Source organism: Brachyistius frenatus, unplaced genomic scaffold (genome assembly GCF_029030835.1).
Source record: "Brachyistius frenatus isolate BFR_SWC_R1_liver_20210118 unplaced genomic scaffold, ASM2903083v1 Contig_52, whole genome shotgun sequence".
NCBI classification, from domain to species: Eukaryota; Metazoa; Chordata; class Actinopteri; family Embiotocidae; genus Brachyistius; species Brachyistius frenatus.
In genome coordinates this window covers 942,501-959,025 of record NW_027210651.1, presented here as the reverse complement: position 1 = coordinate 959,025, position 16,525 = coordinate 942,501, and the positions used below count along the sequence as shown (strand labels likewise).

Genomic DNA, 16,525 nt, shown 5'->3' with positions numbered 1-16,525 from the left:
TTTAACAATTTCTAAAGGGGATTAAATCGGAATATTTTGTGGGGGCACGTACCGCCTAAAATTAAATGTGTGAAATACAATAATATTTGGCTGATGATTTTCTGGTATAACCAAAGAGGTGCGGCCCTGGTCGTTGATGTGGATCCAGGCAGAGTAGTATAGGGACAAGCCTTGGATGGTTTTAATCTACTCAACATAATACACTGTTTGATGACAATAGCTGCCACTCAAACCCACACAGTGATGAAGTCGCTTGTATTGACAGCAGGATTAGGATTACACCTGTAATTTTTCAACTGTCCTCCCCCCTGCTGTTTGTGTGTGTGTGTGTGTGTGTGTGTGTGTGTGTGTGTGTGTGTGTGTGTGTGTGTGTGTGTGTGTGTGTGTGTGTGTGTGTGTGTGGGTGGGCATGCACACACGTGGACACCATTCAGGCAGGGAAGAGTAAAGGGTGAGATAGATCTAATGGAGGAGTTAGATCAGTATCTGTACACCCAAATCTACCCTCAGCGTTGAGTGGATTAGATGTGAATCCAGCACTCACTGGAATAGACCGGGTTTTTATCCACTGCACACAATATGGCTGTTTAACATGACAATACCTCCAAGACACAAGCTTATCATGCCTCTCTAACCTGCTTTAAAGGTGTTTTGAGGTGCGTGCATGAATGTGTGTGTGTGTGTGTGTGTGTGTGTGAGAGAGAGAGAGAGAGAGAGAGAGAGAGAGAGAGAGAGAGAGTGTGTGAGTGTGTGAGTGTGTTCATCCCACAGGACCGCCTAACCGGTCGGACAGCGTATTTCAGTCAAGTCACCTGGATGAAGAAATGGAGAACTAGTTTTACCAAAAAACAGTCGCAAGAGGACTTTACTCCGGGTACTCCGGGTACTCCGGGTACTAAAAGCCACGCGGCGTCTTGTCAACACGTCACGTCAGCTGTTGTTATTTTTCTTAAAAAGTTTTTCTCGGGACTTTCAAAGACTTTATTCGTTGTTTTTGTTTTGTTTCTGTCCTAACCACAAGACGCGTCGGCGTTGGCTGTCGCGGTGAGACAGCTCGGTGTCCCAGTTCCGAGGCTGCCCGGGACAGACGCTCACATCTGTAACAACAGGCGCACACAGACACCAGTCGCGGGGGCGGAGGACTGCCGTGAGGCACCATGCCCGTGCGACAGAAAGGTAAATAACCTCTTCTTTTTTTTTTCCTTTTTTTTTTGTTCATGAATTTTCCCTCTTTATTTTCACCCCAGAAGTATATTCGCCCCTCGTGTTTTTGTTCTGTTAAGGAAACGACATGGAATGAATCAGTTTGATCAACTCCAGCACGTTGTGTTGTCGCGATGGCTCCGCGAAGCGCTCCTCTTTACGATAGCGCGAAACTTGCTTAAAAAAACGTCCTTAATTTAAGGTTAAATTGATAATTGGCACGCAGATACGAATTGTAGAAAATAACTAAGCAGCTTTTTTTTCTTTCTTTCTTTCTAATTATTCAGACGGTGTAGTTAATTCGGCAGCACTTTCGGAGGCTTGCGTTGAAATGCATCAATTTATGTCGTGTCTAAAAGGTTTCTGCAAATGATTTGCACACACGTGGCCTGTCACCATTAACGTAGTCGTATGTAACTATTATTAAATTGACATTGTGACACTGTAATTTGGCTTGAAATATTTGCATGCCAGAATAAACGTGTAAAGTTGAACGCTGGCACATTTATTTAGAGTTTGGTGATGTGTCAGTTCTTCCGGTTTAATTTAGCTGTTCAGAGAGACTGTAATGCAGCCTGCACCTTCCTTTACGCCATAAACTCTACTGCCCTTATGCCCTTCAGCATGAGGGCATCAAGGCTACATAAACATGGTAATAAAGTTTAATAGTCCTTCCTAATCCATGCAATGCAGACAAATACTGTAGTAACTTAAGATATTACTCAACACAAATCAAAATTTCACTATTTGTTATAAACAAAAAAAATTGTAGTGAGCTGAGGGTGAACATGCACTTTGATCTATCTTTCTAAAACAAACAATTATGGGCATGTAAAGTACTCAATGAAACTGACCATTTTTATTTGCCGTCAAACAATTCAACACTGATGCCGAGTATTGAACACAGGCAGCTGGGATGGAAATAGAGAAGAAAATAGTAATTATAATAATCATTTTGTCATTCCATTTCACAAGATAAAACCTACCTGTTACTGTTACCTATTTTATATGTTGTGTTCAGATGCTCAGCGAGCCCTGGAGCTGCTTCAGCAGTATCGAGTCAAACTGGACCAGAGGCAGCAGAACCAGAAACAGACCAAACAGGGCCCAGTGGAGGAGGACCGGCAGCTGCAGCAGTCTCTGGACAGAGTCATCAATGTCTTCCAAAGTCAGCTCTTCAGTGCTCTTCTTGGTAAGAACATTTGGCTTGGTCATCTTATTTGGGGTTGGGGTGTTTTCTGCTGAGAATTAAATGCATTTTATGGCAATTTTAGCAACAATTTAATTCATACACGAGCATGTTTTCCTGCCCTCTGGCATAACGTGTCTTACTGGAGATCTAGGTATTTCAATTTACATAGTTACACTGAATTAAAGCGTCAGTTCGAGCAAAACATAAATCTGTTACCCTTGTGGTTAAAAGAAGTTTCTAAGCAAACTAGTTCACATGGAATAATTTGCAGAGATTTTTTTTTTTTTTTAATGAAGAGAGATGTAGCAGTTTTCCAATTTCTAGATTACATTAAATCAAAACCTTCACTAATAAAACATAAACTATCTGCATTTCAGCCTGGAGTTTTGCGCTTGTATTGCTCTTCACAATAATAATATAGGTTTATGAGGTCAATGTTGCTGCAGCCGGGTTTGTTTTGCATTTAGCATGTGTCATGTTTTAAAATTCAATGGCGTAGTGCAGTGTGACACTATGTGTCTGGGACCTCATATGAAGGCAGGACCATGTCTGCGTTTAAATGCCACAGTAGGCTAATAGGCCCGCAGGCAGAAGGGCTGGAACGATCACAACAGATGGAGAGGAGCACTGTTTGCTTTCTGCAGTTTTCGCAGCGTCGACAAGACGTTTGAGCTGAGCTGTCACGTGACATGCCAGAAAATGGAGATCAGAACACACAGATGTAGGTGGGACTGAGAACACAGAGCTCTTTGTGGAACAAAGGCACGCTTCTCGTGCAGCCGTGTGCAACTTCCCCCAAAGAGTTAAGAGTCTAAGAAGTTTCGGATGCTCGGCGAGACCTGGAGTTGTGCTTAAAGAAATAAAACCGCCAGGCGTGTGTGTTTCTGTGTGCACGACGACAAACTGGTTCCTTGGCTCACATGCTTTGTGCCCCACCCACACCTTTAACACTTACGGTAACACTCCTTTCTTTCTCTCTGTGTGTGTGTGTGTGTGAGAGAGAGAGCTGTTCACTTCACTGAGTTCCTGTTTTGAGTGTAACTTTGACCTTTAACTGAGTTGTCTCTGGTGTGTTAAAGTTGTATCATGAAGTAATGCTGTTCCTGTGTAATGCAGTTAAATATGTTTCCTTGTATTGATCCTTACTTGTGATGAAGACACAATATGTTTGACTGGGTCTCTGTTACTGGTAATTCCACCGTCAATGCCTCTTTCATTTTCATTTTTGTACTCGTCACTCTTCTTTTCATTTTACACACATGCCGCTGCAACCTCTCCATACGAATAGTACCTCTTTTTTTCTTCCTCTTCATCATCTCTTAGTTGGCAGCCGGAGCTCACAGCTGTGTGTTTGATTTACTATCTGTCACTTCTGTATGAAGAGAGGGGGGGGAAATGATACCTCTCATCATAATAGAGACTGTGATAAACTCTGTCAGTTCTAGACACTTCTAAAAAAATAAGGGAAATGACAGAGGAATGAATTATTCCTCTTTAAAGTAGAGAAGGGAGTTTCTGTTCTCTATGACTGTGATGTCAGTAGCCTGATGCTTCCACTAGAGGGCATCAGTGTATTAGCTTTGCTTCATTTGGGTTCTCTACAAGGCGCTCTTTAAGGCTGTGACTGTGATTATTCTTATGATATATAAAATTATCCATTAATTTTTTTCCCTTCACATCTTTAATGATCAGCTGTTTGGTCTTTAAATTGTCAAAAAAAACAAAAAACAGTGAGAACCGCAGCCCACAGTGACACTTTTTCTAATGTCTTATTTTGTTCAATCATCTGTCCCAAATCCAAAGAGTTCCCTTTTAAAATGATGTAAAACAAAATAGCAGTAAATGTTCAATTTGGAAATTACAATTGTATTGATAAATGTAAATGTGTAAGAAGATTAATTAATTCGGACTTTAATTTATGCTTCATTTTCTTTTTAATCAAATCAGCTTTCTGTATACTTAAAAAAAACAAAAAAACATGACTTTTGTCAATTGATCCATTCCTGCAATGTATCATAACCTCATTTACTAAACCATCAAACCTTGCATTCATTCATCTTGGCTCTAATCTCCTCTTTTCTCACCAGACATCCAGGAGTTCTATGAGTTGACCATCCTAGCAGACACCAAGTGTTCTGTGGACCAGATAGATGGTCCTCAGAAAGTTTCTGCCTCCTGCGACCTGCCAGCAGAACCCTCGGCCCAGCCACAGCCCTCCCCGGGTCCCTTGCAGCCCCAGGCTTCTGTTGGACCTACCCAAGCTGAACCGCTGGCCCCCAAACGCAAGTCAATCAAGTCCCCTGCCCCTCCAGTCCCATCAGGAACACCCGCAACAAAGCAATCTTCCCCTTCAACACAGTCCGGCACGGATCAGTCACAGCCAGCCAAAGTCAAGTACCGTGCTCCTCTTCCTCCGATCCAACCTGGAGCCTCCAATTCACCTGCGGCAGAGACTTCGAAACCCTCCTCTCCCTCTGTTGCCACTTCCCCCGGTGTCCCAGCGAACAGTAAAAAAACCACAAACCAATCTCTCGAATTATCACTGAATGGAACAAAGCCACATCTTACTGCCACCAGCTCCTCAGAAAGCCTTCCTGCCCCTCCGAACCTCAACCTAGTGACTGTCTCAGCCCTCGTCTCCAGCACCATCCAAGGCCTCGTGCCTCTAACCAGTCCAGACAAACCTACCTCCAACAGCACCACTCCGAGCACCAGTCCAGGTCTCGGCAAAGTCACAGACGCTACCATCATCTCTACAGCTCCTATTACCAGCAAGGACCCGGGATTAAGTAAAGTGACCCCCCGCCCAAGTCTAACTACCCCCAACCAGGGAAAATCTACCTTCAGCAGCCGAAGCCCCACGAGTCCTACTGGGCAGCTGAGCAAAGGACCTCGTCTGAGGTATGTCGGTTCATCCCTGGTTCCTCCACATACCTAAATGTTTTTGGGCAAGACACTGAATCCAGATACTGGAGATCATTCCTGCCCACTGCAATAAGACCGTACAATAACTCACCTCTGGCAAAATCCATCACACAACAATAACACCGTTATCTGTTTTTCTTGTTTGTTTAAATTAAAAAAACAAAAAAACAAAAAAAACAACAACTTTGCACTATTGTTTAGTTAGTTTTAATTTAATTTAATTATTCTATTTTATTTTATTCTATTTTATTGTATATACTGTGCATTTTTATATTTTATATTTTTTTACTGTTATTTTATTGCTTTCCTGTATCTATAAATGCTGCTGTAGCGAAAAAAAATTTCCCCTTGGGGATTAATAAAGTAACTACCTACCTACCTACCTACCTTAGCTCCCGATGGTAGGCGGGTACCTTGCACGGCAGCTCTGGTAACTTTGGTGTGTGAGTGTGTGTGTCTGTGTGAGAGGAACATTTTTTAAAGCACTTTGTAGAGGTATCTTAAAGCTCCAATATACTGCAGGTTAATTCCTATCTTGGTTTGTGTTCAGAGAAATTCATAAAATGTGCATTTATTTCATAAAAATGTCTCAAATTATTTATTTTATTGTGTTAACACATTAAGATTACATGCCGTGCTTTGTACAGTGAAATAAATGCACGCCACATTGGTTAGGTAACGGGTACTTATATGATACAACAGTGCTTTATGCTTTTGGGAGTTCAGGTATAGATAGAACAGAATTATAACTGACAGTTTTCAGAGTTCACCTCCAGACACCCTCTCTCCCTGATCTCTGCAGTCCAACCAGCCCCGGGCCGGTAAAAGTCACCTCCACTAGCCCGAGCCACGGTCCAGCCCGCTCCAGGCCAGCTATAAGCCCGCTGACCCCCAACAAGGTAAGACATCTCCTGTTGTTTTGTGTTAGCGCCTGAGGAAGCCTGCAGGACATCTCTCTGCGGTTCATAGCGGAGTGAGACACAGATTGCCTCCCTTCTGGTGACGGCAGTTGTTGGGTACCAGGAGAGCTGCAAGTCTGGATAAAGAAAAAAAAGATTTTGTTTTCATCTTCGAGTCTGAAAGAAACTAATTTAAAAAGAAAACGTGTCCGCCTTTATCTCCCTTTTTTTCATGTTGGTAATGCACTTCTTATTTTCAATTTATATGATCAGGTGGGAAAGATTTATAATTCTCTCATGCAGATTTGATTTTGCTGGCATGTGTCAGGTAGTATAAAGTTTTGCTATCTTGTGGCGCTGCAACATCAGCTAAACAATGCAAGATATATGATGTCATCATTGTCTTTGGACCTGAAAGAGCCACATGATTCTTGTTAATAAATGTTTTTAATCTTCTTAACCAATAATGATCGAGGCTTTCTCGTTAATGGCACTTTTGCACCAAAGGTCCCCGCTATGTCTTCCCAGTTTCTCTCTTGGTGTTAGCATCGTCTTGTCTTGTGTGGATATAAAGAAATTAGGACAGTTTGCCTCGCTAAGTACAGAATAAACATGGTCACTCAAGGTAAGGTTTCTTGGCGCTTTTAAGTCAGAAATATGGTTAAATGATACACAGAATGTGACGTTTTTTAATTAAATTACCTGGAATTTATGCTTCGTGTCTACTATCACTTCTCCGTCATGGAAGAAGTTTTGATGTCGGGTAAAACATGGATTTACCAGTGACAGCATGGCTCCTCTAGAACCAATGCATTGAAAGGCTACTGGTGGCTGCCTCAGGCAGAACTGAGTGGGCAGGCCATACATGCAGGTTGGCTGTTTGAACATTGGCTTACATCACATTACATAATATGACAAAGGGAATCAATTCAGTTCAGTAACATTTTATTGTTCAGTAGAGTCAGCAGAACGGGCTCAGAGGGAGGGTTGATGACATTAGTTTTGTCTCGTTGATCTTGCTAAAATCGGGTTTGAATGCTGTGGCTTGTTTTGGGCTGTTTGACCGCAGGCTTCCACTGTGCACGCTGCTGCTTTGATCTGCTGCTGATAGAATATATCATTTGGGAAACTGCTGGTAATGAAGGGCTTTCTTTACACTGCTGTATCTGCGTCAGGCAACACTTTTCCTTCCAGTTATATACTGCAAGTATTGCGTTGAAGTTAGTGGTATCTCCAGACACATTCATGTTCTGCTCAGTGATGGAAGCTGCAGTGATTAATTTAGCTCTCCTCCATGGAAGTATTATTCATTTTTAATAAGACAAAAAGGGGAATGTCACATTTTGGAAGTGTCAGGTGACCAAGGTTTCAATCAAATGCTGTTTAATGAATATTACTAAAATGATCACTAAAATAGTCTTTAGTTAGCCAGATACAAATTCCCTGCATGAGTAGATCATTTGTGGCCACCATGCATTAGGGATGGCTTCCGCTTGATCCATCCTAATGGGTGTAAAAATTGGGTTAATTTTGAAACTATTGGAGCAGTCTTTAACCAATCAACATCGACTACCATAAGACGTATGTTGTGCATAGAAATAGAACAACAGAGACCCACCCCCAGTGTGATCAGAATGTAAATGACCATGACAGACTTTAAAAAAAAGAAGTTTTTGATGGCTTCAATTCGGCGATATTTATTTGTGTTGCTACAACTGGTCGTATCCCTTCGTTCAGCTCTACCACTGCCTCCACTGTTGGAACCATACTTCCAAACAAACACTTCACCTCAGTGTCATTGCTCTTGGCCACGCCCGGTTGTCGCTGATTGATCCGCCCTTCTGAGTGGCTGAGCGAACCTTCGTGGAGAAAATGAGACCCGGTCATCGTGTTCATTTGCACAACCCAGAGCAGATGGACAGAGCTGGCCAGAATAGAGGAGGAAATAGTGTTTATGTGCGTGTTCTTGTTATGGTGGAGATTTGAGTGTGACACATGGATTTGCCACTCCGCCCAACTTTCTAATCTCTCCATGCTCCACGGCTCTCCGACAGTACGCATATTACAGTATGTTGCAACATTTCAAATTCGCCATCAATCGTAGTAATGTTGTGTAACTCGAAAAAGCCTGACTGAGTGAAATCCCATCTCTGTGTGAAGCTTCAGGCTGCATACGAAGCTCTAAATTCACCAATACCCACAGTCAAAGTTGAAAGTAGAGCATCCATTGCTATACCGCTGTTACTATTCACTCAGTCTAACCCCCCCACTCCTGCCAAACAGAGACCTGACCTGATAAAACAGCAGAGTAGTGTGTGTGTGTGTGTGTGTGTGTGTGTGTGTGTGTGTGTGTGTGTGTGTGTGTGTGTGTGTGTAGTATATGAATTTGTGTGTGTGCTTATGTCTGCGTATACACGTCTGTCTGTGTGAATGTTTGCCTGTGCATCCATGTGTGTGCGTTTCTGCGCCTGTCTCTAGATGTTTGCCTGTTTTTTTTTGTTTTTTTTTTGTACTCTGAGTGTGGTCTGCGTGCATGCCGGTATATATTCCGAGCCATGCTCTCTTCGAGGTCAAAATGTGGCTACCAGCTGCTATAAAACGAAGACGGCAGCTGGAAAACAAGAGGGCGGGCGGAGGTGCACCGGGACAGCTGACATGATTCTGAGTCGGCCTCTATTTTAGCGGAGAAGTCCTTTTTTCTCGCCGCCCCGATGAAAGGACAGGTGGAGATGAGATGAGAAAGGGAGGAGAGAGAGATTGAGGGATGAAAGAAAAGGAGGAGACAGACAGACGACGGAGGGATGCCACGGACGGCAACAAGCGGCTGAGTGGTGGAGCGGGAAAGTTGCAGCTGGAGGATGTTTTGGTGAAAGTTTGCCGGTCGGACTGGTGAGGATGGACTGCATCTGTATCCTCACTACCAAGGTGAGACACAGGAACAGGACGGGTTGGAGGAGAGTAGAGACAAAACGAATCAGGACATTAGAGAAGCGTCAATGTGGATATTCAGCTTCAGATAAAATGTTCTTATCACTAAATTTTAAAGGTTTTGTGATCAATTGCATTCATTAAGTCGTCACAGCGATCCCTTAAAGTTTTGTGTTGATACAGTGCGTTCAGCTTGTGCACATGTCCCAGGTGTCCTCGCATGGTGTTTTTGAGTGTCGTCAATGTAGCATGATTTTGAATGGAAAACTGAGCTCTGAATCCTTCTTCCACATCCAAATGAAGCTTTTCATGATCAACTGCAGGTTTAGTAAATGATGGGAAACGAACGGCATCTGCTCACAACTAGCCACATCAAATTGAGGACAGTTTGCTTATTGTACAGATGGCAGTTTGAGAACGAACAGGCTATAAGGTGGTATCTTAGAGGAACAGGCTGTGCTCTGGTGAAGCGACTCTAATGGGAAAGCTGAGCTGTTGCTCAGCTGTTGGTCTGACAACATGTGACACCCAGAGAGACAGGAAACTGGGTTGATAGGACACACACTTCAAAAAGATTGACTGGCTGGCTGTGTAGGTAGATGACTGATGCGCTGGTTGACTGAATGACTGACTGGTCTCGAAGGCAGGGCGGAAAACTAGGCTGGCAAGATTGAACCCATACATTATGCACATATGTGTGTGTGCTCAGATATGCATGGCCCATTTAAAGCAGTAGAACCAGAGTGAGATGAGATTGGCTTCCAACAATGTTCCAACAATAGATGGCTGGAGAATGACACTGATACGTGTGCTGTGATTAGAACAGAACGGCAAATAGTACAACAGGATCAATCGAAAAGTTTCACGATGGTTCCAGTCGCACCTGAACGGAGCACAGACGAGTAATGTGCGCAGAGCACGCTGGATCTATAACCTTCATGAGTAAGTATTCCAAGTTACGTAGCTTGATCAACATCAGCACCAATATCGGTGTTTGGGATAAGTGGTATGTGTGCTTTTACGATTTGGTCATGGACTTTAGCAGAGAGCGCACATCAAACTTTGTGTCAAACTCGGGGAAACCCTTGAAATGCTTCAGGAAGTCTACAGCAATGAATTTAGTTTTGTTTTGAGTGGCGTTCACGTTTCAACGGGGGCAAAACGTAACTGTCCACGACCGAAGAAGGCGCGTCAGGTCAGGAGCTCAACCAGGTCGGTTTTCTTTGACATTCCCTCACGGGTCAGACTGTCAACAGCGAGTTCAACTGTGATGTTCTTAGGCATTTGAGAGAAAACTGGAATCTGGCGCAATGGCACTTGGGTTTCTTCAACATGAGTCACAGCCCAGGCTCGTTGTCTCCCTGCAACTAGTTTCTGTCCCCTGAAATTTAATAAGCGCTCTCAAGTTACAGGTCCGTGCTGAAATCACAAATGCGCACGTACCGATGGTCACAAAATATGTGTAACTCAGGTGCTGATGTCGATGCTGTGTGCACATCAGTGTGTTACGCTCAGTTTGGGCGCAACGGCAGCAGTCTCTGAACTTTTTGATTGCCCCTCGCACAGTGTCAAGGCCAGCATGTGCTTGGAACAAACTAAGTTATGCAACGTGTTCTCTAACACTCATCTAAATGCAAAAGTGTTCCGGACTCATAGCCCCAAAGAGAATTTTGTTTATCCTGGTCCAACTCCTATCTCGCTCCCATTGGCTGTCTGTCACTGTTGGTCCGAGGGCTGCTGTCGAAAATGAATTTGGGTGTGACTTCATCAGATGAGGACTCACCTGTGTCCTCATCCGCTCTGGCTGGTCTAACGATTTGCTGTGTTAAGCTCGGAGGTCAAAAGTTTTTTGGGAAAATCACAACAAAAGTCTTGTAATCTGAGTTTGGCTTTGGCTTTTGGTCATCCTGCCGCATTAAAGGATGCCAGACAGAAATACTGTCTGGCATCCGGTTCACGAGCCTCTTTATGTGGAATTATCTGTTTGTAGCTTGATCTGCTGACATGCTGGCAAATACAGGATTGTGATTTTGAGACTGTTCAATCCTCAATAGTGTGAATAACTAGTCAGTTCTGTGTTGACAACACAAGGAAGCCTCAGGAAGAAGCTGCATGGTCATTTATAACAAAGGAATCTGGTGAATGAGAGAAGGTATTAGTGGACATTTACTCTCACACACAAATACATCTGAAGGTATGCAAACAGACTGTAGGGATTCCATCTCATATTCATCTTGTTAATCTTGTTTATCTTGTTAAGATGGTGGATTTAAAAATGGAGGGTTTCCCTGAGCTCAGGACTGATAGATTACTGCTGGAGAGTATTTAAGTACATCCTCTCTCATCCTGATTGATTATTTCCTCTATCAATCACTCTCTCCGACTTTAACTGCAGTCTTCCTCAACAATTGTGTTGGTTTGTACAGGAGATGAAGCAACTCGTGTTTGCACTGGTAATGTTTGTATGTGGATTTTACCTTCTCCTCTTTATCTTATATATCCCGTCTTAAATCCCACTCTGCTTCTATCAGTGATTGTTGTTTGGTGTGCCTCATGTGCACCACAAGAGCAAGAGTCTCCGCTAAGAGGCTTACCTTAGGCTGCTAATAGACTTTACAGAGGTGGAGCTATTTTCGGACAAAGAAGAGGAAGGAGTGGAAAAAAAAATTACAGAGACAAAGGGCAAGAGAGAGAGAGACAATCTCTGATTGTCTGAGCACATGAGGCCACTGCTTACCTGCTTTGGTGGACTATTTCACTCACTTGTCAGAAAACGTATCATTCCATCCATTTATTCAACTGTCCAGCTGGCATTGTGATGTAACTCTAAGGAGAGATCACAGCTGACAAATTAATAAACGGGAGAAGGCATGAGAGGAGAGAGGAAGAGGGAGAGAACTTCCCAAATGCATGCAGCGGAGAGATGGATTTGCAGGAGGACTAACACAGGGATGTAGGACCATTGTCCCAGGCTGCCTCGCTTCATGAGACCCTCTGGCAGAAGTTAAAACTTTGCATTGGCTCTGTGTGATCCGCACTTGTTGCAAAGGATTGGACTAAGCCTGTAGGTCTCCAGTGTAGGTCCTACTGGGCCGGCACGGGGGCTGCATGAGAAAATGGACCACTGCGACTCTGCATCTTCAGTCAATGTAAGGTATATTCACTTGTTTCTAATACAGTTTATTTTCTGGTGCTTTGCTCAGAAGAAAGTGGTCAGAGTCTTGTAGTTTTCATAGTAACTCACAAAGCAAACAGAGGTTTAATCAACTTCACCTACAAGAAGCCATTTCCTCTGGATTAATGTGTGGTTTGTGTAAAACATATAGAATCGGGTGCATTGTTTTGTTTGTGCTGTTTTTTTTTTTTTAAGCAAACTTTACATTGGTTTTACAGCTTGTTTTAAGTTAAACATAGGCGTGTGTTTACTTGGTATCTCAGATAAAACACATGTCCTGTGATCCTTAAGTAAATACACTTAAAAAGAAAAAACAGTTTTTTTTGTATGTTCTTTCTCTTGTTGGCGTCCACATATTTCAGTGTTATAGGCCCCTTCAGAGGTATTGTATCAGAGGTAGGAGGAGGCACAGATGCTGGCTGACAACCAAAAAGAACCGAGTAATTAAAAGGAATTCGTCCAGGGACAAAGGGCATGGCTTTAACATTAATGATAACTGCCTGTTACCGCTTCAATCCCAGTGCTGACTCTGCCCTCTTACTCCTGTTCCCATTTTAACAGGCTAGCAACTAAGCTAAATTAATGAATACACTGACTTCACTTATACACCTGGATGTTAATGAAGGGACACAATAAATTAGTCACTGAACATGCCCCAGACCCAGCTACATGGAGCTGTTCCTCAGGCCAAAGCCATCCAAGTCACCCTCTTTGAAATCAAGCCAGATCCAGAGGCGAGCTCCCATTTGGCTCCCGGGCTGCCGTCCTCAGCCACAATCAGCCCAACTTGTCTGGTTACATTGGGTCAACTCCGGGGCCAAGGATTTACAAGTGCTCTTCTCTGAAAAAATAAAATCACCTGTCTGAAAGGCGGATAAGGAATGAAAGCCTGACGAACACGTGTAATAGTGGCTGTATGACAGAATGGACTTGTGTTTTTCGGTGGTCTACTTTCCTGGTAGCTAATACTATTGAGCAGATGACTAATCTCCATGAAGCTACACACACACACACACACACACACACACACACACACACACACACACACACACACACACACACACACACACACACACACACACACACACACACACACACACATACAAAGATACTAACCTATACACACATACAAACACCAATGCAGGAAACTGAGCTAATCTCAGTTCAGTTCAGTCAAGTCATTGAACAAAAGAGAGATTCATGAACCCGTGACCCTCGAATGCTCCCGTCCTTTAGAGGGCAGATCAGGGCCATTGCACATGCATGTCTTGTACTGGTTTATGTTGCTGCCTTTAGTATAGATGCAAAAGGTTCAGCAGACAATACACTGATAAGAGTTGTCCTCACAAACCCCCAAACATATTCCACACATTAGGGCTTCAACCCTTCTATAGCTAAGTAACACTCAGATCTAGACAGAGTTTTCTGTGTGCTATTTCTGTTATTATGCATATGCTTGGCATATTTCTGCATATGTACATCCCATATTAACCATCTTTTCTCCTTTTATAGCACATTTAGCCAACCAGCGCTTTATGTTTTGCATTTATTTAGAGTTTATCTGAATATCACTTTAACAATTACACTGAAAAGTTCAATCTTTGAAAATTGTAAAAAAAAAAAAAGAAGAAGTTCTTCCCCCCCTTTTTCTTTAATGACTTGCCTTTGAGCTGCATGCACTCCACGAGTTTGTTCAAACCTGGTGACCCGTGTTCTCCCAGCATGATCTGACAACGAGCCAAGTAGCTTCTTGTCATGTCAGGAATGTTCAGTGGGGTAGAAATCAGGTGATCATGGACGAAAAGTCAGCGACAGTCTGGACTCCTTGATCTTCAAGTGGTTCTTTAAACCTTCAAAAATGTGTTTGGAGTCATTATCCTGCTGCAGTATGAATCTTTCTCCACTAACACACATCCCAGAGGGTGGAGATTATCTCCTTGGCCGGTGTAAAGTCAATTTGGTGCAGGTGTCCAGCTCCAGACTTTAATATTCCCCCCACAATTAGTCACTGTGGGTTTGATACACTGCAGAATCAGTCTCTCTTCTGTTGGCCTCCTTACATTCACCCTCCTGTTACTGTCATACATCTCTAACTAGGATTCATCTCTTTTTTCCAATCCTCCACTGGGAACTTCTGGTACACGTCATCCCACCTGGTTTGACCACCTGAGAAAGTGTTTTAGAGACTTCTTTTGACAAGCAAATTCTATATCTCGGATGAAGGTGTTTTTCACTCTCTGTAAACAAAGCTTTTTGAATTGATATTCTGATGGTGTGCTCACTGTTGGTTTGTCTGATTGTACTTTGGGTACAACTGATTATTTTTCCACAAAGTATTTCAGAGTCCCCTGCATCGCCCCTTAGAAAACCATCAGCTCCTCTCTACTTAGAATAACAATCTGACTTCTCACACTTTCACTTAGTTCTGGCACCACGTGTCCCTCTATCATAGTAAGCTCTGTTCTGTACAGACATAATGCTCAGAACAGGTGAACAATGGCTGCAAGTTGATCGACTTGAACAAGCCTCCGATGAGTCGATCAGATGCACCCGTGTTAATGCTGCTTCAGTAGAAGAGATATACAGTAACTTGTGAAAATGTCTTTGGTACAAAAGATTTAACACGCTGAATGTCACAGATCTGCCTAAATCTGATCGCTGACCCAGAAAATTAAGTATTTCTTCTTTATTTTAAATCTCAGAACTCTCAAAAAAATATCCGATTTGTAATGTTCTCTCAATACAATATATATGGAAATATTGAAATATTATCAGGGTGCTGCTGTGCCTGTGTTTTGCCACATAGTGGCACTGTATGTGTGACAAACCCACCGACACGGTGAGCTCTCACATTGTTGTTCTGCAGTAACTTGAACATTTAACTATACTGGCAGTTTACATTCCCACCAGTTGTACATATTATGAAATGATCACTAAATACCAGCCAATTAACTCTTTTCTGAGGAGTTTTTTTTGTTGGTGTGAGGTGTCAGCAGGAGTCCCTGTGTCCTCACGCAGCAGCTTAAAAAGGGACGATGAGAGATATATATGGAGGAAAACTCAATCGTGTGAAAACCGATTGCACAGCTGGTAAAAGCAGATCACATGACCGTATTTGAAATGTTGATGTATGCCGTGCTTTTTAATTGGCCAGCGTGTAGAATGGAGAATCCTCCACGATTGGCTGGACGGGAGCGTGTGAGGTCACCACGCACACATACAGTACACGCAGCGTAGTTATTTCTGTGCTGGCTGACCTACTAATGTTAACATGTAGTGCATGCCTGCTAGGCTCATGAGGTAGCATCCTCTCCCTCTCCCTCTCTGTCTCTTTCCCCGTTTGTTATTCACTCCTTTCTTTCCTTTCTCTCTTTCTTGCAGTAATTTAGGCTGTGATGACATTCGATTCTATATTTACACTCACATTATGTTTCGGGAGTCATATGATCCAGAACGCCTGTGGCTATGCCAGATGTATGAGTGTGTGTGTGTGTGTGTGTGTGTGTGTGTGTGTGTGTGTGTGTGTGTGTGTGTGTGTGTGTGTGTGTGTGTGTGTGTGTGTCTCTCTGTGTACATGTCCACACATCATCAGGATCTCCATGTGTTCCTTGGCAAACACGGAGGGACTCGGTGTGTAGCTGCTGTCAAGACAACTAGCTTATCACAAAAGCAGAGACTTTAGGGAGGCTGGCACTTGAACCAGCGCTAACTCTTAAAAAACATGAGCTCCCTGTTTTATTCTGAAGGAGTCCAACGTGAGGTTTCTGCATAAAACCCAAGACCAAAATATGTGAGAGAAGTTAGTGTATGAGTCCAGAATAGTTTTTATAATTATATGACCCTTTTCTTAATGTCAGTAAAGGTGAAATCAAACAAACGTGAGTTGATCTGCATCCAGTTTATTAGAGCTTTTACATGCTCTACATCTAAATATAGCATAATATAATATAATATAATATATATATACATGTAATCATACCAAAAGTCAGCAAAAATATCAGCAGACAAATAAATAAAGCTAAAAAAAAAAAAATCTAATAAAGGATCCAAAATAACATTGTTCCTCCCATGAAACCATTTTATATCATGTCTAAATAAAGATCACAGAGAGATCAAAGCTTTCAGTTATTCATTATTACATTACACAGAAAATACACAAGGTTTTACATGTGTAAGTTTCTGTGTATTCTGTGGAAGAAGATG

The 16,525-nt window shown here is 42.7% G+C and overlaps 1 protein-coding gene across 4 annotated transcripts in view; it reads left to right on the top strand.

Annotated features, from left to right (window-relative positions):
• The first annotated feature begins 1,035 nt into the window (after positions 1-1,035).
• Positions 1,036-16,525, top strand: part of LOC138624495 (discs large homolog 1-like protein) — a 102,646-nt gene continuing 87,156 nt past the window's right edge. The window contains exons 1-4 of one of the 4 annotated variants that reach the window (XM_069704746.1): positions 1,036-1,176; positions 2,225-2,395; positions 4,483-5,296; positions 6,123-6,219. In XM_069704746.1, coding sequence (XP_069560847.1) covers positions 1,158-1,176; positions 2,225-2,395; positions 4,483-5,296; positions 6,123-6,219 — 1,101 coding nt within the window. In that variant the 5' untranslated portion in view covers positions 1,036-1,157. Of the gene's footprint in view, positions 1,177-2,224; positions 2,396-4,482; positions 5,297-6,122; positions 6,220-9,099; positions 9,145-16,525 lie in introns of those variants that run through there. The other 3 variants (XM_069704747.1, XM_069704748.1, XM_069704750.1) reach the window with 3 other exon arrangements.